This window comes from Mustela nigripes, chromosome 3 (genome assembly GCF_022355385.1).
Source record: "Mustela nigripes isolate SB6536 chromosome 3, MUSNIG.SB6536, whole genome shotgun sequence".
NCBI classification, from domain to species: Eukaryota; Metazoa; Chordata; class Mammalia; order Carnivora; family Mustelidae; genus Mustela; species Mustela nigripes.
Window position 1 is genome coordinate 50,077,510 of NC_081559.1, and position 24,342 is coordinate 50,101,851.

General features: G+C 45.7%; 1 protein-coding gene across 1 annotated transcript in view; it reads left to right on the forward strand.

Moving 5' to 3' along the window:
- Positions 1-24,342, forward strand: part of FMNL2 (formin like 2) — a 323,204-nt gene that overhangs the window by 293,673 nt on the left and 5,189 nt on the right. Inside the window, 14 exon segments of the mRNA XM_059393967.1 lie at positions 1,394-1,495; positions 3,223-3,535; positions 3,867-3,895; positions 3,897-4,089; positions 9,234-9,358; positions 9,986-10,188; positions 11,923-12,157; positions 13,257-13,325; positions 13,442-13,522; positions 14,879-15,008; positions 17,315-17,478; positions 18,437-18,538; positions 20,988-21,086; positions 21,790-21,913. Coding sequence (XP_059249950.1) covers positions 1,394-1,495; positions 3,223-3,535; positions 3,867-3,895; positions 3,897-4,089; positions 9,234-9,358; positions 9,986-10,188; positions 11,923-12,157; positions 13,257-13,325; positions 13,442-13,522; positions 14,879-15,008; positions 17,315-17,478; positions 18,437-18,538; positions 20,988-21,086; positions 21,790-21,913 — 1,969 coding nt within the window.

The following is a 24,342-nucleotide window of genomic DNA, read 5'->3' on the forward strand; positions in this document are numbered from 1 at the left end:
CACAGGCTGGTGGACAGGGTGGTCTTGTGTCCACGATGCATGTCTGCACAGTCTTGCCTTATGCTTACTCAAGTTCTAAAAAGATTCTTTTCAACAATAGGCCTTTTCAGGGAAATTAGCGAGCGTTCCCTTCTATCCTCCTCAAGGAGTGTCCTCTCTGTATAACCTCAACTCCATTTCAGGGCAGAGGCTCATTTTTTCTTGCCACAGACAGGGCTATGAGTCTGAAGGCCTTCAGAGGCTGTTCATGTGGTCATCCATTACGCAGATATTTGAATATTGCAGGAATGAACAGAAAAATGGTGCTTCTTAAAGACCCAAGTGTTGTGAGGACCAAATTCTTTGTTGAATTCTGCTTGACAGTGTCCTTAGTTATAAATGAATGGTCTCCTTTTGCAGCAATATTATTTTCTGCCATTTGAGTGGTCCATTTCTTTTCTTCCACATTTTCTTAGTTGAGAGTATCAGACGCGCTCGATGTCCTTCACCTTCCTCCCTCACTCTGAAAATGGGCATCTTCTTGGCTGTAGTTAAGCCAAGTGAGTGAGCCAACCCTCCCCCGACCCTCGTGAGTGCTGCTGTGACGTGGCTGGCACCTGCTTAGGAAGGACACTTACCGGCCCAGTGTTTCTTACCCTGAAAGATTTGACTCATATACTGAACCTGGTCAGCGTTTTCATCTCCATGCTTCCTCCTCACCTTGCCCCCTTGATTTTCTTTACTTGTGATCTCTTCTTTCCTTGAGAGCATTTTCAGTGAAATCCAAGGTTGCTCACTTTCAGAGCCTTGTGGGAAAAGAAACTATGTAACATGTGGTTCACCGTGTCTTCCTCGGGAAGCCTCAGCCAGCATCACATGACCATAGTCACACAACCCACTTGGAGCGGGCCGGCTGTTTATTTGAACTGCCCCTCCAAATAACTTTTATTATTTGGGTAGTTTGGATCAAAACCAGCAGTACTGTTTTCTCACCTGGTTTTCCATAATAATAGAACCAAGTATTGTGGACCGATGATTTTCAAAAGCTTTTGCCTAATGGCCTTTTCTTCGGGCAGGGCAGGTGACCTTCCCTTCTTGCCTTACCTACTGTCCCCCACCCTTGCCAGCTCTGGCAGAAATGGAGGGAGACGACACTAAGGAGCTGATGTATGGGTTTTATTAAGGATCATGTGTAGATTATTAATTCCTATTAGAAACAAATAGACATTCTGAATCCTTTTATAAATATTAATATTTCCAGAAAACAGCTCGGGGAACACAGGCAGGACTCTGATGGGCCTTGAGCTCCACTCTCTCTGAGAATGGTTTTTGAGCTCCACTTTCTCTGAGAACTGGGGTCCTGAGCAGAATGGTCGTGTGTTGTGACCCAGGTTTCCCTTTTAAAACTTTACAGTTGTCTGAGAAACTGCAGGACACGGAGAATGAAGCCATGTCCAAGATCGTGGAACTGGAAAAGCAGCTCATGCAGAGGAACAAGGAGCTGGATGTTGTTCGGGTAAGTGTGCTGATGACCGCTGCCCCAGACGGGCATTGTGGGAAAGGTGCACTGCACCACCGGCTTTAGTCCTGGTAGAATGCGGGGTACATTCATGTCAGAGGATTGCACTGATGCAGCATGTTTATCGGAAGCATTTCAGAGGGGATACTCAGATGAAAGGTACATACAGTTAGGGTACATATACACATGTGTGTGCAATCAGATGTTGGGGGTTCAGTCCTTATCCCAGATTTTGAGAGTAACAATATTTTCCCATCTGGATGAGTCAGAGTTGATTCAGTGGATCACCCATTAGCTTGGAGATAAAAACACAGAACGGGTTTAATTCATGCCACTTATTTATTTTTATTAGGACTTGGACTTCTTTGTATTTTCTTTTGCTTTGCTTCTACTTGAAACCAGATTTGGTGGTTGCCGTAGAAATGGTGAAATCAACACAGGCAAGACCTAATGGAATTCACCAAAAAAATTAAAAAAAAAAAAAAAAAAGACAAAGCAAAACCAAACCATTTTATTATCAGATAATCCCGCTATTTTATTTGGCCTTAGCGTTGTTTTACCTTACATATCAGGTATTTATAGAGTGCTGTCCATGTGCTTAGAACGGTCCAGAACATAAAATCACCAAAACGCCTGGAGGGCTTTCAGGCACACGGCTTGCCTTTACACCATTGTTGATGAAATGGCACATTTTATGTGATGCTTATCATGTCTGTGTGTGTTGCTTGATTTTCTGACATGTCCTACAGTTACCTCTAGGAAATTTATTTTTTGGCACGCCATGGAAACAAAGTTGCAGCATATGGACTCAATTCAAGTCAGACTCTCAGATTATTAATAATAGACAGGGTGTGAAGAATGTTTCCCTGCCTGCTGGAGGTTTGTGGTGAGAGATCACATGTACAAGACCCAGCAAGCAAGTTCCATAAAATCCTTACACTGGGACCTTGGTGGGCCCCCAATAAAAGGAATGGGGATGGCCTTTAAATTGAAAATTGTAACTTTTTGGTTTTCTGCTAAAAGCCTAGACAGGGCTAAGTAATCAGTAGAGGGAGGCACTGGCCTGTTCTGTTAACTAAATACCGAAGGGAAAACGTTACAAGGATTGCTGTCCTAAGCTTGGTCAGGGGGGCATTGTGAAGGCCAGAGAACCCCGTTCCAGAACAATCGGCCCCTGGTTGTTGGTGAGTCGATTATTCCGTGCTTTGCAGATTTTTAATCCCAGTCTGATTTCTGTCCAAATCTGACTTAGGGCCTTTTGTCTACGGTTAACTGATATGTGTCTCAGAGTTACAAATGAATTTTAAAATAAATAAAAGGAAAACATCCCGCCCCACCCGAATACCCTTAGTGTTTTCCAGAGTCAGCTATAAAATTATTTTTGGGTCATTTCTGCCTCGTTCTTCTCCACCTGCAGGGAAAATTGCGTTAGTTGTACTTCTTAATAGAAAGAACTATATTGACAGTAACAATTGCTAGAATATATTGCATGCATTACCAATGAGCAATTGATAATGATTGGGATTTTATAGGATCTGGCTGAGCTCCATAGGATTCCTATGAGTATCTTTTCTTTTCTTTCCTTTTCCTTTCCCTTTTTCTTTTTCCCTTTCCTCTCCTCTCCTCTCCTCTCCTTTTTCTTGATCCTCAATTTACCACTCTGATGGTAATAGGTATGAATGTCATGTGAAGATAAAACTGTTGACTGTGGACTCTTTTTGCAGGAAATCTACAAAGATGCAAATACCCAGGTTCACACATTAAGGAAAATGGTCAAAGAAAAAGAAGAAGCCATTCAAAGACAGTCTACCCTGGAAAAAAAGATTCATGAACTGGAGAAACAAGGCACCATTAAAATTCAGAAGAAAGGGGATGGGGACATCGCCATCCTGCCGGTCGTGGCTTCTGGCACATTGTCCACGGGGTCAGAAGTGGCCGTGGGTAACTTTGTGGGACCAGTAACGGGGGCCGCCTCCTCGGGACCCCTGCCCCCCCCTCCTCCCCCACTACCTCCATCGTCGGACACACCTGAAGCAGGTAAGAAGCCTCGGTGGGAGAACTGAGAGTGTTGGGATATTTGTATTTCTTCTTTTATCCACTGTCCATTTATGTCCTTGGTCTGCTTTTGTTGGCTGATTCTTTATCTGATTTTAAAAACTGACGTTTTGAGATTAAGCTTCTAAAGCTGAAGCTTTCACGTATGTTGCAGTATATTCTTCATTTGCCAGGGGGATTGTATAGTCTTTGAAAAAAATTCCCGTGTCCTTTTCAGTGTTTTGCTTTTGGATACTTAATGTGCAACGTGACATCCTGCCGGTGAAACCCTTCCCCTGTTTTCAAAGGCAATTTGTTTCTTCTTTTTCGCTAGTGCAAAATGGTCCAGTCACGCCACCCATGCCGCCACCGCCCCCGCCCCCCCCCCCCCCCCCCCCCCCCCCCCCCCCCCCCCCCGCCGCCCCCTCCTCCTCCTCTCCCAGGCCCTGCAGCCGAGACTGTGCCTGCTCCTCCTTTACCACCCCCTCCTCCTCCCTCTGCACCCCCGCTGCCTGGGACATCCTCACCCACAGTGGTTTTCAACTCAGGATTAGCAGGTAAGAGCACGGAATTCAGACCCAGGTACCTTTGTTAACAAATACTTGTGTTACCTCCAGAGGCTTTTAAAGCCTTACTGAAAGTCCAGGTCTCTTGCAAACCCATGTACCTCCTCTTAGTCTGAGAATAGGGCTGCTGATGTGGCCAGGGCAGGGGAAGCCCTGCACAGAGGCGTTTGTCTCTGGGTAGCTGTTGTTGTTCTCTCTCTAGCAGGCAGTCCTGATTTTTGCAGACTTTCTGCCTTCCACTCTCAACACCTAGAAAAGGGAAGAAAGACAAGTTCCCTTCTTAGGAATCAGTGCATTTTCCTGGATTCATCGACCACTTGTGGGCATCTGTTTGCCAGGGCTCTGACACACGGTGCTTCTGGTGCTCTTGGCTCTGTTTTTGGAAGGTATTCACAATGTCATTTGCAAAGGGGGAAAATGGCTCTCTGTGTCATTGCTCGATGTGGGCTTCCAGGCACGTCTTCTGTGCATTTGAAGACATCAGAATTCACTCTAGTGCGACTGAAGCTTCAAGAGAAGCATTGCCAACAGTGGGATCTCCGTGCCTTGAAACGCTTCTGAATCGTGCCTGCTGCCCTCCTGCTAACCAGGAGAGAATGCGGCATCCCCACCTCATGGGAGATGAACCGGGGCATGGGTGGGGTGGGAGGGAGAGAGTGGTTCTAAGGCTTTGAAATGGGAGTTCTGATTTTTTGACTCAGGGAAGTGACTTCTTACTCTTTTCTAAAATACCACAAGCCATTTTCCCTGTCATGAAGCATTTCCCTGGCATGTTGAATAGCTCTGAGCTTAGTCGGACCATCTCTGTGACATCAGATAATTCTGCTTCTTCCTCCATTTCAGTCCCTTTATGAGGTCTCATTTCCAATGAAGAACTACCACTGTGATAGGTGCGGTAGTTCTCAGAGCCTTCTGTCCAATGTCTAATGGCCGTCTTAGCTGTGAGAGATTTCCTGGACTGCCCACCCCATCCCCCCAGAGTGTCCCATCAGCGGCTCTACCGGCCAGTCAGTAGCACTAATTTGTCCTAGTAATCGAAGGTCTTTTGGGCCCCAGAAAGCCTCCCAGAGGCGCCTTGTTCGACACCGAGTCTGTTGTGTTTCCTTCCACTCCAACTTGCATAAACTTGTCCAGGAAACAAATAAATAGTGTTCACAGGGTTGCTTAGGTAACTGAGTCAGTTGGGCATCTGCCTTCAGCTCAAGTCGTGATCCCAGGGTCCTGGGATCGAGTCCCGCATCGGGCTTCTCAGCGGGGAACCTGCTTCCCCAGAGAACTCTGCTGCTCCCCTTGTTTGTGCGCACACTCGCTCTCTTTCTCTGACAAATAAATAAAATCTTTTAAAAAAAGAGTAATGAACATTACTGTGTGAACACAGTAATCCAGTGATTTAGCTCTACTGTTCAAGGTCAGTCCCATCTACTACTTTCTTCTAGAACTTATTGCTTCCTAAAGCAAAAGTGGAAGGTGGCCGTCATGGAACTGTTGGATTTTGGAATGTGAGCCAGAACCTCTTAACAAGCCCAGGAATCCCTACCGTGGAAAGGCTGCCGTCAGCCATGGAGTGTGAAGACCTATAGTTGGCATGTGCGCTTGGCTTACGGATGAGGCTTCCCTCGTAGCATCCTGAGAGCACTCACCATGGCCCGTGGCTGCTTCGGTGGCTCTTGTCGGCACCACTTCCTTTCTCTTTGGCACAACCTACCACAATAGAGCCTCCATTTCCATTCGTCCAAGGTCTCACCTGGAACTCAGACCTGCCTTGGCGTGAGGCTGAGGTGTGCAGGTCCAGGGCTCCCTTCAGTAATGGGTCTTGTCCTCTCTGGACTCTTACCACAACTCAGTTTTAAACACTTGCAGCCTCTCTTGATTACCTCAGCTCTGTGGCGTGGAACTTTCTGTTTAGCTAATGACCAACTGCTGCCCTCAGGAGTGCTGCCGTTGGAGGGTGTCCCCTTTGTGTCTTACACCATTTTTAGAGGGCTGTGCATGGAACTTAAGAAACTTCTCTTTGGTGCCGTAAGTGTCCATTAAACAATGACAAGATGTTCTGTTTTACAAGCTCTAAGGATTATAAGACCGTTACGTAGCACATTATATGAGATGTGTTGCCAGTGTGTGGGGTAACTTTCTCCCTGGAATTAAGAGGCCAGACAGATTCAGGATGTCCCAGTAGAGGCAAGGGACAGAGCTGAGATGATATGCCACGGGCTCCTGGAACCCAGAAGCCTGTGACATTGCTAGGCCTTGGATCGTTGGGCAACAGGACCCTTGGCCTCTCTCTTCTGTAGGAAATGAACTGTCGTGTGCATGGTGGCCAAGACAGGGCACCTGAATGAAGTCCTCTAATTTTATCTAGTGAATTTTTCTTTGCATTTTATAGAGAAAATAATACAGCATGGAATGTATATTTGAAGCGTTAGGCTTACTTCCTCACATCTGTGATAGAGCAGCGTGGCTCCCATTTCCCGTGTCGGTCATGTGCAACAGATGGCTGGGCAGTCTGTAACCTTTGCTGTCTCTTTGGGAAAAGGTGCATTGTAAGTTCACAATGAGAATTTGTACTTGGCCGATGATTTTTTGTTAAAACGTGACTTGTATCTTATGGAATACATAGCACGGTTCAATATGGCTGTTTGGGACCACGATAATGAAATCATTTTTTCCCCTCTTCTAAGAAGGATTACTTCTTAAAACAGGATAGTGAGTAAGTCTTCAAGGCAGGCCCGAATGGAAATGAATTTTTGGCTCTGTGCTGCCTTGTGAAATGTGTCCAAGAAGCATGAAATTCTCTGCTAAGAGTGCGTGAACTGTTGAGCAGCTTGACTCTAACCATATCTAATATATAATTTTTTTTTTTTTTGTATTTTCTTGTTCTTTCTGCTTCCACAAAAGATGGGCCAATCAAGCTTTTCTGTAGGTTGCTCCTCACTGAGTGTTGTTTGCCGTGTGTTTCTGTTGGTCACACTGTGCTTTGACATCTTCTCCCATTTTACACTGAACCATCGCATTTGGACCTTGTATGTGCGGGAAGTCTTGCGTTGGCTGACTGTTGGTCCAGGTTTGCCCACACATTTTAGTAAAAGAGATGAGGGCTCTGTAAGCAGGCAGCCTGGGTTTCATAGGACATTTTCCTTTCTCCCAGAGAGAAAAAGAGTGCCCCCCCCCCCCCCCCCCGCTTAGTTTAATGGTCAGAGCTGAATCTAAGGCCTCAGCTCTAGAAGGATTTTAGACTTATTCTGGGGGGAGAAAGGATAGTTGCTCCTCAGAACAAGGACAAGCTGCAAGGTGCTGCTTTTCCAGGCCCTTCCCACTGGTCTCTGGCTCTCTCTTTGGAACACACGCCTATCCACACAAAGCCACTCCTTTAGCCTGAATGCTGCGAGCACAGTGACTTTCATGGTCACCTCTAGGCCCCTCTGCTATAACCCACTCCCCACGCCCCAGTCAGAGTTAAGACAACTTTCTAAAGATAACATTTTTTTTTTTTTTTTTTGGCCTGTGTTCTGATCTCAGGCTTACTTGTAATTTTGCTGATGAGTTCAGAGTAGGGTAGCTGCAGACGGAGTAACTTTCAGCGCGTGTCCTGGGGCCCGTGGTGTCCATGGATGTATGGCGGAACCAATTGGCAAGGACCCGCCAGCTCAAGATTGTGGGAGTATCCCTGCTCAGCTTCTCTCCTGCTCCCCCTTCTCCCTCTGTATGCCAGGCTAGAGGAGGGTCTCTTCCTTTGTCCCACGGAAGACACAGGTTTTCCTGGGGAGTGTAGACCAAAATGAAGTGTGGTGAGCAGTCCAACAGTGTCGGGTGGTGGGGCCTCTGGGGTCATGGTGGTAGAAAGGCCTGGTTTGGCAAAAGCTATGTTTCTGTGTTCTTGCATGCTTTTGTTGGATTTATCAGATGACATTCCTGCTGTGTATGTGGCCTTCATAACTCTGGAGGAATGGCAGGCAGCCAGGGAAGAGCCCAGTGTGCGTTGGGTTTATTTTGTTCTATACTGTCCTTCTCCCTCCCTTATGATGGCAGGACGCTAATGATGGCAAATAGTGGAGCTCCCAAGTAACGTGGTGGCAGCTCAGGACAGACTTAAGAAAAAAAAATGTATGTATGTATATATGTATATGTGTACATATATGTATATATGTGCGCACACACACATACATGCATATATAGACACGTGTGTGTGTCGATGGTTTGGGGAGACTTCCTTATGATGTGTAATGAATTCATGGAATTTTTAATGAATTTACTTTTTTTTTAAAGCTCATTTCCCTGCAGTAAGAGGAGTTGACAGTTGCTCACCTGACCCCTCAAAGATAGATATCCCTTCTTCTCCATTAAGAGGTTTTCTGCGTTTTTCATGGGTTCGTGGATGCCTTCTAGTCACATGTAGCTGACTCCTGGGAAGAAATTGCTCTTTAAAGAAACAGGGAAGGGACCGTGGCCATCCTCAAAAAGCAATACTAATCCTGATTTCTGAGTACCACTTCTGTCATCTTAAATCTTTTCTATTTTGAGCTGTTTGTGGCCCTTGACCTGGTTGAAATAGCTCAGTGTCAGTATAATCCCCATTGTCAAAATGGTCCATGAGAATGCGTTGCTGCAACAGAAAGCCGGCCTTCTTGATGTTAATTCCTGGTGGTGTAGATAGCCGCTGCCTGCAGTCTCTGATCATCTTTAAAGATTGGTTTGGAAATATGAGTTCTGGAACCAAGAATATAGGATTTCACAGTCTGACTCACACTCACTAGTGTCCCAGAGCATGTGTTCTCCCTGCTGCCTAATAACATTATTAATCATTTTTGCTCCCCAATACTTTGTCTTAAGCATTGTCCTAACATTGTCGAGTGTACCGCAGTAATCCATTTGTCTACATTTAAAAGAAAAAAAAAAAAATCAACCCCTGGCTGTTAGACAACTTTACCATCATGTTGCATCGGTCAACCAAATGATGCCCTCAAATTGCTCTAAGCCAAAGCCAGGCGTGGTGTTTTCTGTGCTTATAAACACTTGGGCGCCTCTTGCCTGTGTTCCTCCAGTGTTAAAGTGTCATCTGCAAGGACTGTTCCCTGATTGTCCTTGAGGATCGTGGGGTTTTGGTGATGTTTTAATTTCAACCTCTCTGACTTCTGTAGCTGTGAAAATAAAGAAGCCAATCAAGACGAAATTCAGAATGCCAGTTTTTAACTGGGTTGCCCTGAAGCCAAATCAGATCAATGGCACGGTCTTCAACGAGATTGATGACGAGCGGATTCTGGAGGTATCTTTCTTGTGGGTTAGGGACAGGGAGGGCTCTCTGGGCAGCAAAGCTGAAATGGGTGCCCTGCTAACCTGGAAGGTTCAGTGATAAAATGTTAATGTTTTAAATGCCTTGATGTAAAGAAGACAAGAATTTTTATATTGGAGAATGAAATTGGACACTGTTTCGTAAGGTGGTTTCAAAACTGTGTTTAAGAAGTTATGTTACCATGGAGTGGTTATGATTCTGGAGTGGTTGTGATTGTCTTTAGTGAATGCCACAAAATATCTATCTGACATGAGTTCTGCCCTCCATTTATAAAAGGGCATAAAAAAACCCTTTATTGAACTCTCAGTGAATAAGAACTCAGTAATCACACAGTCTCTGGTTTGATAGATAGTTCTAGTCTGTGGTGGCCAGCCCTGCAAGGTAAGTAGTGAAGAGCCATTGAGTTGGCCAGATGGGATCAGTTCTCTAGTTGAGACGTTCGAGATGTATGTGTGGCCTATGTCGTGTCGTAGCACAAACAGGAAAATAGAGTAAGCCATGATCAAAGGCAATATTGAGTAGAAAAAGTCAGTTCTTTGATGCTTACACTTAATTTTTAAGTGTAATCTGGTTTGCCTATCTCATCTCTCTCTACTCCAGGATTTAAATGTGGATGAATTTGAAGAAATATTTAAGACGAAAGCCCAGGGTCCTGCCATTGATCTATCTTCAAGCAAGCAGAAGATAACACAGAAGGGGTCCAACAAAGTGACATTACTAGAAGCAAATAGGGCCAAAAATCTTGCCATAACGTTAAGGAAAGCTGGAAAGACCGCCGATGAGATATGTAAAGCTATACATGTGTAAGTTCAGGACATTCTGGAACATTCAATCTAGTGAATTTAGGGTAAAAGTAAAAACAAGGAAGTTATGATTTGTAGATAACAAAAATATCTCAATAGTAGGACAAGATGGAAAACAATTCTTGATGTCCACATACCAAAGTTTCCCTTTGTTACATTATGTGTGATTTCAGAGTTGAATGGAATGCTAGCACTAAGGAGGCAGGCCAGAAATCACCCTTGGGAATGCCGTACTTGAGTGAAAACTATTTTAGAAGAGTAACAACTAGATTGTGACATCATTTGTTAACTTTGTTAACATTGTTAACTGGGTTTGCTTTCCAGCAACTCATACCTATGAGGAGTGGAGAATTACAGATGCTAAGAAAAAGGAGAGACTGTCTGTTTGCTCTGGAGTATCTGAATTTTCTCTTGATGTGTTGAATGCAGATTTGATGGCATTTGTGGAATGCTACAAGTTAATGCCAGATTCAAATGTGATACAGATGTATATTTTAATTCATTACAATAGAAATGTGATTCCTGTTTCTCTTAGTAGCTTTCGGGAAATTTTGAAGTTCAGTTCTTTTCTTATCCCTGAACTGCAGAGAAGCATTTGTTTTATTTACTTTTCTATGAGAGGAATCTTTCTGCCCTTCTTGTGGCCATGATGACTTTCAAATATGCCAAGGAACAAATATTTTAGGTGTGTTAGGAATGAATCCGTTTTAAACTGGTAAATTTAAATTTTGTAAATTTTGGTAAAAGATTCTTAGGGGACTGAATGACCCTCAGAAATCATTTGTTCCAATTTTGTGTCCTCAGTCAGGATCAAAATCGAATAGTCCAGTCTATCCTATATTCTGTTCTGATGTCTGATGTTGAAACATAATAGGCATTCTGGATTTTAATCTATATATGCTATATTCATCATGATGATTAGATGTAATTATGTTATTTTTGCTGGACAAAGATTGTCCAGGGAGGATAACAGAGATTGTGGCAAATATTCTGTTTGTTCAAACTGAGCATATAGCTAAAAAAAGACCTGATACTCCTTTAAGGGATGTATTCATTTAAGCCAAAACATCCATTTAGTATAGGCATTTGGATACATTTATTTTCTAATGTAGAGAAAATAGCCCAGGCTGTTGGTTTAATTGAAAAATATTGGGGTTTAGCAGATAGTCTGTAATTGTGTGTGTAATATCAGTGTCGCTAATTAGCAGTACTTCATATGCCTTAAGAATCATGTCCTTCGCCTGGGTGGCTCAGTTGGTTGGACGACTGCCTTCCGCTCAGGTCATGATCCCGGAGTCGCGGGATCGAGTCCCGCATAGGGCTCCCAGCTCCACGGGGAGTCTGCTTCTCTCTCTGACCTTCTCCTCGCTCATGTTCTCTCTCACTGTCTAAAAAAAAAAAAAAAAAGAATCAAGTCCTTGAACCCCTTAACCGTCAGTTGCTTCAGCCTTTCTTCTCGTTCTTCCTGTCATTTACTGTTGATTTCTGGAGACTTAGAACTGTAGTATTAGGTTAAAAACCAAGTATGACTGTTGTGATAAGGTCTGGGTTCTCAGAAAGGACCGTTGAGGCTGCTCGTTGGGCGGTCAGGAGCCAGTACAAGTGGTATCTTCACCATTCATCCGTAGACACCATCAGTTCATTGTGTTGGTGGTTGACGAGCAGACCAAATGGTGTGGTTGAACGGGTAGGAGGTTTTCTTTCTAACACTGACATGTCCACATCTGTCTTCAGATTTGACTTGAAGACATTGCCTGTAGACTTCGTAGAATGTTTGATGAGGTTCTTGCCAACTGAGAACGAGGTGAAAGTGTTTCGGCTCTATGAGCGGGAAAGGAAGCCCCTGGAGAACTTGTCAGATGAAGACCGGTTCATGATGCAGTTCAGTAAAATTGAGAGACTCATGCAGAAGATGACCATCATGGCCTTCATTGGGAACTTTGCAGAAAGCATTCAGATGCTAACTCCTGTGAGTGGACCAGCTCTGGCAGGGGAGAGGGTCCAAAGAGATATAGAATCATTTCTTTCTTTTTTAGTCTCTTCGAGAATTGTACTTCACACCATGGGCTGTAAAGACTCCTTCCCAGAACTTTCTAGATTGCATTTTTATTTTGGCCATTTTTTTTTTTTCACATTGTATATGCCAACTGAATGTGAAAATGGTGAATTTCCATTTTCCATATTGCTATTCTGCTCCACAGAATGCCATTTACTGTGTCTAGGCATGTCCTCTAGGTTTCTACTTCAATACATGGGATTAGGAAAATAATTTTCTCAAACTTGTTCCCCTCCCGAAGATACCAGTCCTCTGACTGACTGGGTTGGCAAGACTGAAAATGTTACTTTCATTTTTAAAAATGATCCTGTATCTTTAATGAACAGACTTATTGACTTAAATTGGGAGCATTATAAACTTACCATAGGAGTCTTTTTCCTTGGCAGTGTGTTATAGTACACCATGGTGATGGAAAAATAGTAGCCAACCATCTCTTGTTTCTTTGTGTTAATCTGATACAGACTTATGAATGTTGTAAACATAAATATCAGAAATAGTTCTTTCCCAGTTCTGTTTCTAAATACGCTTTTGTTAATTACTGATTATAGTAGCATGTCTGTTCACAACATGTTCTCAGGACTTCTGGAGAGTGATCATGTTCCTTTGCTCTTTTGTTTTCATTCCTGGACAGCTCCATTGATTTAAAAATGCATTGTGTTACATGGTTCGAGGTAGTGGGCGGGGGATTGAGTTCTGCTAGAAAATGCTGTTGACTCCAAGCTCTGAGTCTCATCAGTCACAGATTTTGTGATGAGCAAGATCTGACATTTCTTCTCATTTCAAATACTTTGAGAGAAGAGCTTGCATGTGAAGATAATGGTCACCTAAGACCCTAGCAGGATAACATAAATTTTTTACATTGAGGAAAAATAGAATCTCAACATTAAAGCTTTAATCTAAATGCAGGTGTGTTTCTTCTGTGTTAAATTTTAGTTTCTAATTAGAGTTTCTTATTTTTAACATGTCTCTTTTTTTCTCTCCCCTCCCTGTCCTTCCTTTGAATGGAATCTAGCAACTGCACTCAATTATAGCAGCATCTGTTTCTATAAAGTCGTCCCAAAAACTCAAGAAAATTCTGGAGGCAAGTGAAGTTTTCCTCATATACGTGTAGGGAAGAGCTGACTTATCAGCCGAATTCCTTGGCCTGGGATGCTCTACTGATGGGCTTCTCTCTCTCTCTGTCTCTTTTTTTTGCAGATCATCTTGGCCCTTGGAAACTATATGAATAGCAGTAAACGAGGAGCAGTTTATGGATTTAAACTTCAGAGTTTAGATCTGGTGAGTGAACTAAAAGAAATACAAGAGCTATATAAAGGACAAAACAGTTGGCAGAGACCAAGTCCCAGAGTCTGCTTTTGGAAATGGGGGTAGGATGTTGTAATGAACATTGCTAGTTGGAGAATCAATTGGTATAAATTTTCTGGAACAACATTTGGCAGTGAGCACATAGAACCTTAAAAATCCTCATGCCCTTTGACCTAGTGTTTCCATGTCTGGGACTCTTTCCTCAGGAATCTGAATTATGAATGCTTTATTTATTTTTTAATTGCAGATAATAAGCAACAATATAAAGATCCAATATTTGGGGAAATTATTAACTATAATAATAGTTAATATGGTAAACTATTCTTTAACTCTTAGAATGTTTGTGAAAAATTTTCAAAGGGCTGGATAATTTTGTGTCTGAAAAAGGGTGTAAATTGCATGGACTGATTGAGTTCACCCAAGTAAAATATGTAGGAAAAACCTGAATGGAATTAGGTTAAGATATTAACAGAGAGGTTGAACAGAATTAGGGTTTTTTTTTTTTCAAAGTGCTTCTTTTTACTTTTCTGTATTTTCTTAATATATATATATATATATATATTTTCTAAACATGTATATATTCTAGGTACATATATGTTATTCATATATATATATATATATATATATATATATATAAACATTATATTTCTGGATGGAAAAGAATGTGCAGCTTTTCAGTCATCTGATTTAGATGGGCAGGCCTAGAGAAAATCCTCTGTGGATTCCTCTCCCCCAAGGCTGTGCGGGGCTAACATGGCTTCCACATGAGGAGGTTGGGCAGTGGGCTGAGTCCCAAGCCCTGGGGAGACATGGCTGTTTGGTAGGGAGTGTCCAGTTGAGTCCCAGTTCTGCCCGAGAGGGGCATGTGTGGCAAGCCCTGCTGCCGTGTGTCATGGAGGCTGGGGAAGAAGAACGAGCTGAGCTAGAATCGTGCCGACCGCGCTACAAGAGTCCTGCCTTGTGGGTAGTACCTGCACGCCCGCTGATTCTATGCTCACTCCTCTGCTCCTTCACCCTCAAACTGGTGACTTCCTACCTTTTAGCCAGGGGAGGTGGTGTGGCAGATGTGCAGTGGGGTGGTTTCAGGTGAGTGGAGACGCGTGTGGGAGTCCTCCCCGACACCGAGCATACCCCGGGAGAGAAGTCCTGTGGTCTCCTTTACAAGTCAGTGGGCTGGTTTAGTGAAGAACATGTCCAGGCTTGACCCTCCCACGGGAGGATTTTTCGGTCCACTTTGGGGTGCTGTACTCTGAGTGGAAGGACGTCATGGTGGGGGCAAGCTCCCCATCTTCCTTCGCTCTAACTAACCCGTATTCCTTTTGTTTTCAGCTCTTAGATACAAAGTCGACAGACCGAAAGCAAACACTGTTGCATTACATTTCAAATGTGGTAAAAGAGAAATATCACCAAGTGTCCCTGTTTTATAACGAGCTTCACTATGTGGAGAAAGCTGCCGCAGGTACTTGGCTTTGGCTCTTCCTGCTACCCCTGGGGATCAAGTGCCTTTAATCATGGGTCCCGGGGGAGCCATCCCCTGCTTGACCGGTCTTCGGAACCCCTTTGAAAGGCAAGGTGAAAGTCCGAAGCTCTTGGCCGAGGTCCGTAGGCCATGGTGTTGCCCATGCCTGGGAGCCATAACGACTAGGGACACAAGAGAGACCTCTCTGTGTCCTCTGTACAGAGTCGGGGCTCTGGACCTTGGGCCACTTACCTTTTCCTTTCAGTGTCCTTCTCAGTCTGTTGCTGTTGTTGAAACAGGAGAGTGAAGATCTGAAAGTCACCCCCCAAGAAACACTTGAGTTTGATTTTGGGCTGTCCCACTTGCTCAGGTGTGGTAGTTCCCAACACTGTGCCTTTAGCATGAGCACAAGCTAAATTATCAGTACTTTGGGCTGTTATTTTGCCATAGCAGTTATGCATTTTCTCATTTAAATCATCAATTTGATTCTGGGGTAGCTGGCCTATAATGGGTACGTAATGGTATCCCCGAGTTACAGGTGAGAAAACTGACATTTTCAGAGGTTCCATAGCTTGTCCGAGGTCACAGGGGTAGAATGTGATAGAAACAGGACTAGAGCCCACATCTTCTCACTTGGTATGGTGTCTAATGAAGCGTGTCCTCTCCAGAGACCATTCGGCTAGAAAAAGGAACAAGACGCACGTTGACCCCAGAGTTGGTTACATATTGGAATTCTCACATTAGGTTCTTGAACCCCAAGCAGCCAAGGTGTTTAGTATAAATTCACATTCCTGGGGCCTACTTCAGGCTTAGCGAATCGAATCTTTGTGGGCAAGGCTTTCTCTGACTTCCTCAAAGTAAACGGCTGCCCCGTTTGTGTTGTTACCACAGAGCACACCGCCACACCACTCTTGCACACAAGATTTCTCCAATTTTATCCTAACAGTTTGCATGTCCATTCCAACCTGTGCGTTTATGAATATAATCAAGTTTTCATTATAATTCCCCTAGGCCCTAGCAAATTGCTGGGGGGCGGAGGTAAATGAGTGAGGGAATGAAAGAGATGATGTGGTGCTAACTGGGGACAGATGCCCAGGGAGCCCTAGTGGAGGCACCCAGGCAGGCGGGACAGAGGCAAGCCGGACTGATGTTTTGACTGTGAAGGGCTGTGAGGTGCAGGCTGTTACAGACCCGCTGAGGTCAAGTCTCAGGAGGCAGTGATTTTCCTCCTTCCAGGTTTCTCTTTGCCTGAATTAGGGATTCTTTAGCATCACAATGAACAAAATTGTGTCAGCAAAAATTTTTGTTTTGGCCGTTTTGTTTGGCCCAACTGCGATTCCCCAGAGGTGCTGGAAAAAATCAGTCTGGGAAGGCGGAGTTCCAGACGGAGGTTCTCTGGCTGAGTTGTTCTCTAGCTGCCAGGTAAACTGACATTGAATCTTTATACCCTCACTCCTCTGTCCAGTCACTCCTTTGCCAATCCAGTGAGCCTTTCGGAGTCCCTGCGGTGTACTGGGCACTGTCCTAAGCACTGAGGAGTCGAAGTTGAGTAAGACTGTGAGTCTAGCAAGGGAAAAACCTGACTGCCTCATGGAATTCATCCACTTGCAGAGCTGAGATGGGCTGCAGGGGGCCAGAGGGAGGGCCCAGAAGGTATGAGGAAGGCACCTGCTCCGGGAGGGTGGCCACACAGGAGATGGAAAGGCTGGTGCTGAAAAACCCTTCTGAAACAGGGAAGGCTTCTTTGAGAAAAAGCCTGTCCAGGGTTGCTTGGTTTCTGGCAGGCGATGGTACTCAACTTGGACATTTCAATGCTGCCCCCTGCTGGAGAGCCATGGGAATGTAAATGAGGTCGGAGTGCAGGAGGATCAGATCTTGGACTGCCACACAGCTAAGGAGTCTCTGAGCCTACAGACCAATAGGTTCTCCTCTCCCGTAAGAGAAATGGGATAGCTGAGTATAGTCCCAGGGTGTGGAGTCCATGGTTGTTCACTGAACTCCATTTTGGCCACCTTCTAGCTGTACGATATAGGGCAGGCCACGTAACCTGTTGATGCTCTTTGTTGTTGTTGATGTTGGCAAATCGAGCTAATAGTGCAAATGAATTAGTGCATATATGGAAGCTAATGCAGTGCAGGGTAGCGAGGACTAGTAACTTATTCATATGGTAAGGTCTCTGCTCCGAAAGATCTAAGGCCCGAAGCCCCTAGGGTCTAGTGACCCTAGGAATCCACTGAGAACTGGGCATACCAGCCAGACTCGCTGTGGTTTTGACATTCACACGGACATTGCTGTCTCTGCTTCAGTCTCCCTCGAGAATGTTTTACTGGACGTCAAGGAGCTCCAGAGGGGCATGGACTTAACCAAGAGGGAGTACACCATGCACGACCACAACACGCTGCTGAAGGAGTTCATCCTCAACAACGAGGGGAAGCTGAAGAAGCTGCAGGATGACGCCAAGATAGCACAGGTAAGGAGCTGTACCCTGGCCACGCACAGGGACATGTTTGGATCCCTTAAACCCACTTGGGTGCTGGCCTGGCTCTGGGGGAACATGGCCCTCCGTCTGCTGAGGGTGGATTTCTTCTTTAGCTAATGACTCCCTTGGGTGAGCTCTTTCTGAATATTGTCCGTGTTCTGTTCACTGTCCTCTTCTGATCTGGAGTCTTCACCCTGTTCTGTAGAGGTCCTCCCTCTCTCTTGCCCCTCCCCTCTCACTCCTAGGCTCCCTCTGCGTGAGGCCGGGATTCATTTCGGCCAGCATGTGTCGTTCCTGTGCTTTGCAAAGCACTTTTCCTTCCCAGCGTGTTGGGTTTCTGTGGGTCTTGACCTCGAAATCTCATGCTACCCTGGGGGTTAAGTTTACAGCCTTGAAAAATAGCCCAAGTGGACTGCGTGCCATCACAGAAGGGAAAGCAGAGTGTGGTGGGGACTCAACGCAGATGGGGTGGGATGGCTCCCTAACGAGGCTGTCCCGTGTCAGGAAAGCGTTTAAGCAGAGACCTGAGTGTCCCTGAGGTGGGGACACTGTAAGGTGCATCGAATTAGCCAGCGGGGATCAGAGTCAGAGCGACTTTTGAGATCCCTTCTAACCCTGTGTCCCGTGGCCTTAGGAAGCTCTTGAAAGGGGTAGTTCCTCGTGTGTGTGTGTGTGTGTGTGTGTGTGTGTGTGTGTGTGTGAAAGAAAGAGAGAGAGACCTTATGTAGAAACACAGTTGGTCCCAGAGATGAATCCTGTGTGGCATCTTTGCCTTCTGCTCACCTTTGCCTCGGAGTTCAGAGGACCAGGAGACCCCAGAGGATCATGGGGGTGGGAGGGGGCCGCAGGAATGCTGTGGCAGTGGCTGGATCCCCCCTGCTGCTCTTCCCCCGGGGGTCAGGTTCACATGCTGGACTTTATGAAACTTGAGGAGTTTGCTTCTTTACAGGATGCTTTTGATGATGTGGTGAAGTATTTTGGAGAAAACCCCAAGACGACTCCACCTTCTGTCTTCTTTCCCGTCTTTGTCCGGTTTGTGAAAGCCTATAAGGTAAATAGCCTTCCTTGGTGCTGGTCGTCAAGGGGCTGTCCTCCAGACCTGCGTCTGGTCTCTGGTCTCCGCTGCTGTGTGGTGGCCTCCCCTGTTCCTTCAGGCAGCAGATCTGGGAGGTCAGCGTGAGTCCAAACAGTCTCTACTCCTGTGGGGGCTGCGTGTTCCTGGGGCCCTCAGCCCACCATGCTCCCTGTCTCCAGCCAGCCAGGCCTGCGGTTCAGCCTAAAGACAAAAACTCTTGACTGCCCTTTGGGGCAAGTGAAGACCCTCCAGAACCATCCCTTCCTCACTGACTGTTCACTCTTGTGGGGGCAGGTGAAGGACTTAGAGACTCCAGGCTTCCCATGCGGTTGTTGGACAGGTGAAAGGAGTGGCCTCTGGCCTGTGGCAAGGGTACTGTAGCTGAGGTCAGGGACATCCTGCTCGTGCGTGTCCTGCCCAAGCCGTTAGGTCATCTAGACCAGTATTTCTCTGGCGTGGACTGAAGGATGGTGCTAGGTAGAATGCTTGCTGTCTGTTTCCTCATCTGGACCAACAGTGGCCCTTCCTTTAAATAGCCTGTTTGACACAATCCAGGTCTTGAAAAAGCATGTGACCCAAAGAGGCATGTGTTGGAAGAATTTGTTCCTTGAGAAAGAATAAGTGGGGGGCGTGGGGGGAGGTGGTTGTTAGCGGCTGTTAGTGGCTGTTAGTGGCCTTAGGAGACATTGCAGGCTGTACTCGCCAAGGTTGTCTAAGTATAACCTCAGGAACGTTGGTGGAGGAAGGAGTGTGATTATAGGGGAGGAGGGATGAGGCTTTTTTTTTTTTTTTTTTTTTTAAATTCTATTTACTTTGAGGGAGAGAACATGAGCGGGTTTGGGGGAAAAAGGGAGAGGGAGAAGCAGACTCCCACTGTGCAGGGAGCCTGATGTGGGCCTCAATCCCAGGACCCTGGGATCATAACCCGAGCTGAAGGTAGATGCTGGGGAGCCACCCAGGTGCCCCAGGTCATCTACCTTTTTGAGAAACAATCTCTTGGAGATAGTGGGTCACTTCTCTAGCTCCAGAATCGTCCTTTGGCCTTTTCCTGAAATTCAGAAGGTTACATTATTTATCTATCAGCATGGCTTCGTGTGGCAGTGATGTCACAAGCTGTTTGCAGAAGGGAAGGGGAGGCTGAACCCGAACACAGGACAGAGACCTGGACGCTGGAGGTGGTCTCTGGTCCCCAGCCACTGCTAACCATGTGCTCGGGGTTCGCTGGCTGGAAATGCCTGTGCCCTGCAGACGTGACTCACAGTGATTCTTGTTATGTGCTAGGACCACATTTCCTCAGAGCCTGAGGTCTGTACAGAAAAATCTGGGCTATTTTTAAATTGTAGAATATAAATTGGGAAGTGGGTCTGGTTGGTCCCAAAGCCCGATACTGCAGCCGGGGTATAGCAAAGGACAAAGCGAAGTTCCTTGGTGACCTGTGTGGGGTGGCGCAGGTCAGAGCCTGTCAGTGAGCCGCTTCCACATTGTCGTTTCACCCCGTGTCCTGTTAGGGGGCTCCGAGGGGTCTCTGTCAGGCAGTGGCGGTGTGGGGTGTTTTACTGGCCATTGATACTGCACGATGAATGACTCCCAGGCTAACAGTGACCTGGGGACCTTTTGGGCAGACACTGGGGCTCTGGGATGTCATCCCTCCTTTCGCTCCCCAAGTCTGAACCAGAATGTAACTTAAGGGAGAAGTAAAGGGGTCCAAAATGTAAACTTTATTCTTGATAATAGCTGGACTGGAGGGTGTGGTGAGTGTCTGTGAGCTTCTACCTCGGCCCTAAACTAGATAACTGACTCTAGCGCTTCACAGCGAGACTGTTAGAAGTCTCTTTAGGGAGCCTGGCTTCAAAGCAGAGAATGTGCAGGAGAGCTGAGCAGAGGTGAGCCTGTCTTGATTTCCTGTCCCAAACTCATCAGACAAGCCACTCTGTGGCCTTTGGGAAGGAGTGAGCTATGGGGTGAGACCCCCTGGAGGCAAGGGAATGGAGGTTTTCCCCTAACAGTGGGCAGAAGGAGAGGAATCTGAACTCTTGCTTTTGGAAAAAACTTTAGGTAGGTGGACAGGTTCTGGAAGCAAAACAAGCTCACATGGAAATCCCAGAGCAGAGCTGCCTGGATAGTTTCCATCCACATCTCTGGGACGGGCTGAGAAGCAGTGTGTGTGTGTGTGTGGGGGGGGGGGGGTCCTCAGGAAAGACGTTCTGGACAAGGTACATCATGATTGCTGGATGTTGAGGAGATGTGATAGAGACCAACAGGGAAAGCCCGAATCAGTGTCCCTGATAAGCCTAAATGTAGATCATGTCCCTTCCCCTCCACTCTGATACCTGGCTCGCCAACATTCTCTTAGGAGCAACTTTAAAATACCTTGATGGCTGTCACTTCCATGGACTAATCTTTGGGTTCCTTTGACTTTGCCCAGCAAGCAGAAGAGGAAAATGAGCTGAGGAAAAAGCAGGAACAAGCCCTCATGGAAAAACTCCTAGAGCAGGAAGCTCTGATGGAGCAGCAGGATCCAAAGGTGAGACGTGGCCAGGGCCTGAGATGGCCTCGTCTGAGCCAGCAGGGAAGGGGGGCGAATGCTAGACCTGCACGCATGCCTGACGGCTTTCCGCCAGGGCTTGGAAGCCGGGCTCGTGGATTTGTTGTTCATCCTTTGTTCTGCACACAGTAGAAAGAAGTGAAGAACAGGTGTGTGCAGCTTTTCCGGGCGTACAGAGATCAGGAACTTAAGTCTTGTGGCTGTCTAGCGAGATCATGCCAGGTAGCCCGATGAGGACCTGTGGGGGGTGGCTTCACAGGGTCGCCCTTGGTGCAGCCTCCATGGCTGGCTGCTTCACTCTGAGGAACGGGATGGAGGATTCCTGGGAGGGAAGCAGCTCGGGTGCTGCAGGCCACAGGGCTGGAGGTCAGGGTGTTCTTCATCCCCATCCTCTGCACCAAAGCTCGAGAAATGGATGGTTGTCCCCAGCTGCCTCTTGTAGCCAGACTATCCAGCCTTCCTGCTGCCGCCAGCTGGAGTTCTGCGTGGTTTTCCCAGAAAGTTTTTTTTTCCCCCCCAGAAGCTTTCTGAGTGTTTCTCTGAGCAGGGTTTGGGATGGGGCTGCTTGTGTTTTTGGCTGAGGCTGCTTGTTGGTAACAGAATGCTCAGACACAGTTTGGATCTTCTCAAGCCCCCATGGGTGCTGGTCCCTCTCATCTCTGCCATCCTTCTTTCTCCTCAGTCTCCTTCCCACAAATCAAAGAGGCAGCAGCAGGAATTAATTGCAGAATTGAGAAGGCGACAAGTGAAAGATAACAGACATGTATATGAAGGAAAAGACGGTGCCATTGAAGACATTATCACAGGTAAAAGATATTTTCTCCTAGTAGCCTGTAGAGACCCCACTGATCCTGCCCACAGTGGACCCCTTCCACAGCTTGCTACTTTTGGTCAAATTTATGAGGTCTTCAAGTGACTTGGTGCAGACCCAGAATTATGGGGAAGGACTCCTTGCTAGTGTTGGAAGTAGATTCCTAGTAGCCTGTATACTGCCTGTCAGAAAACCCCAGCACTCTCTGAGAACTCTTTCGTCATTATCATTGGAACCCCACAGATTTCACCAGGCTCCTCCTCCTGATGGTTTTCCACTGTCTTGGGTTTAGTTCCCTGCTCCATTTTCTACCTTGTGGCCCCTCCCACCCACCTGCCTGACTAATAAGTACCACGGACAAGGCCCACGCAGGGTTGTGTACTAACCACGGTCAGTACAGATTTTTCCAGCATGCTCTTTAAAAGCGTTTTTAAGTCATTCAAAGTAACTGAAGACAAGAGGAAATCGGGAGCTAGAGCTTTCGTTCTGATAGGCCAACAGGTTTCTCAGGCTGCTCAGCTAGAAATGAGTGGTATCTAACCCAGCTTGGTCCTTGTCTGATTAAGTTGTAGCTTTAATGCTTGCTGCTTGAATCCATTCTCCAGAGATTCTGCATTCTCTTATAGTTGAGACAATAATTGGAGCCACTGTCCGTGGCATTGGCTGCAAGTGACTTTCATGTCTGTTGCATATGAATACTGGTTTTTTTTTTTTTTTTTTTTTTTTAGCTTCCAAGATACTTACCACTTTTTTATTGTAGAGAATTTTAAAAATACACAATGCAGAAGTACAGAGAACAGCCCGAGGAGTTCTGTATACCCATCATCTTTGAACAATTCCCAACTCCTGGCCAGCCTTGTTATGTGTCTGCTTCTACCTGCTCCCCATTCCCTAATCTCTGGGATTCTGAAGCAAATCTAAGACGTACAATTTCATCTGTATTTCAGTGTATGTGTCTTCATAAGATAAGGATTCTACAATAAAGCAAACAATCATAGCCAGAGTATCTTTGTCACACACCTCCAAAACTAACAACTTTTTAACATCAAGTACACATTAGTCACATGTCCCCAGCTGTCCTAATTCTTTAAGAATGTAACTGTCAGAATTTTGATTTCTCATTTTTTGTGAATAGCTTACCATCATAATTAGGGATCCCCAAAGCCAAAACTATCATTTTTTTTTTCACCAGTTCAGACCCAAGGAAATAAAATAGGTACATAGATCACTAACAGGAAGTCAGTAAGAGTTTCTGGCCTAGCGTAAAGCGGTCTCAGTCGTCAGTGGCTAGGTAAGTGGCTGGTAACATGCCTGTGTCTGTGTATGGCGCGCACACAGTCTCTACGTGCGTTCCTGCCTGTGTCTCCTTCTTCATTCTGCATTGGTTTGCACATGGCCCCTCAGGTAAAGTCCCCCATTGTTGGGCACCTCTCTTTGTTTCCCTGGCACTGAGGGAGCTGTTTTGCACTCAGCAAGACTAAGAGCAGGTCTTTTGGGGCTGAGCACCTATTTGACTCAATGCCGCAATAGGATTAACTTGTTGGGAGAGAAGCATTTAGCCTCGGACAGCAAGAGCTCCTTTTCCAAGTAGGCTGTTCTCCGTCTCGGTGACCCCTGGGTTGTCAAATGAGCAAAATGTACATTTTCTATTTGCCTGATCTCATCGTTAAGCTGCTGTTGGAGTTGAATGAGTATCTGCTTACAGATCCTACCGTTTTTATTCTCTTTAAAATATTTTTCGTTTCCCATCCGCCAAGCCCCAGACTGAGAACTGTTTTAGACTTAATGAACTCATTTGGGTGTACATTGCCTTTCCCCATCTCCAGGTATGATTAACAAAGCACTAACCGTGTACTAATGTGATAGATCCTGGCTTTTTACTCTCTTCTGTTTGTCTTATTTGGCTGTCATTTTCAACGCAGTGCTGAAGACTGTGCCCTTTACTGCTCGCACCGCCAAGCGTGGCTCTCGATTTTTCTGCGAACCTGTTCTTACTGAGGAATACCATTACTAAACTATTACTCTTTCTCACCCGATGCTCTTAAAAGGTTGCTACAGATTTTTTGACCTCTTATGTCCCTCTTTATGTCTACTAGGACCCCCGAAGATGCTAGCATGGCATCTCCGTCTCCGCCATGTTGTAGTTTATGTTGCCTTCACACTGCATGGTTTTGCACGCCTGTTGTTACTGTTCACTCACTGCCACTTTCCTATGTCTGTGAATCCACGTGCCTGCGGTGGTCTGAGTGTGTGTGAGTTGAAATAATAGAATTGCTTGTAGAAATTTTTAGAACAATATTGTAAATAGAGCATGACTTTTGAGAATTAGCACTAGGATCAGCAGCTGAGTGGTTATAAGGCTTTTGGGCTAGTGCCTTTGAGTACAAAATGATAGTCATTAATAACAATAACTAACTATACCTA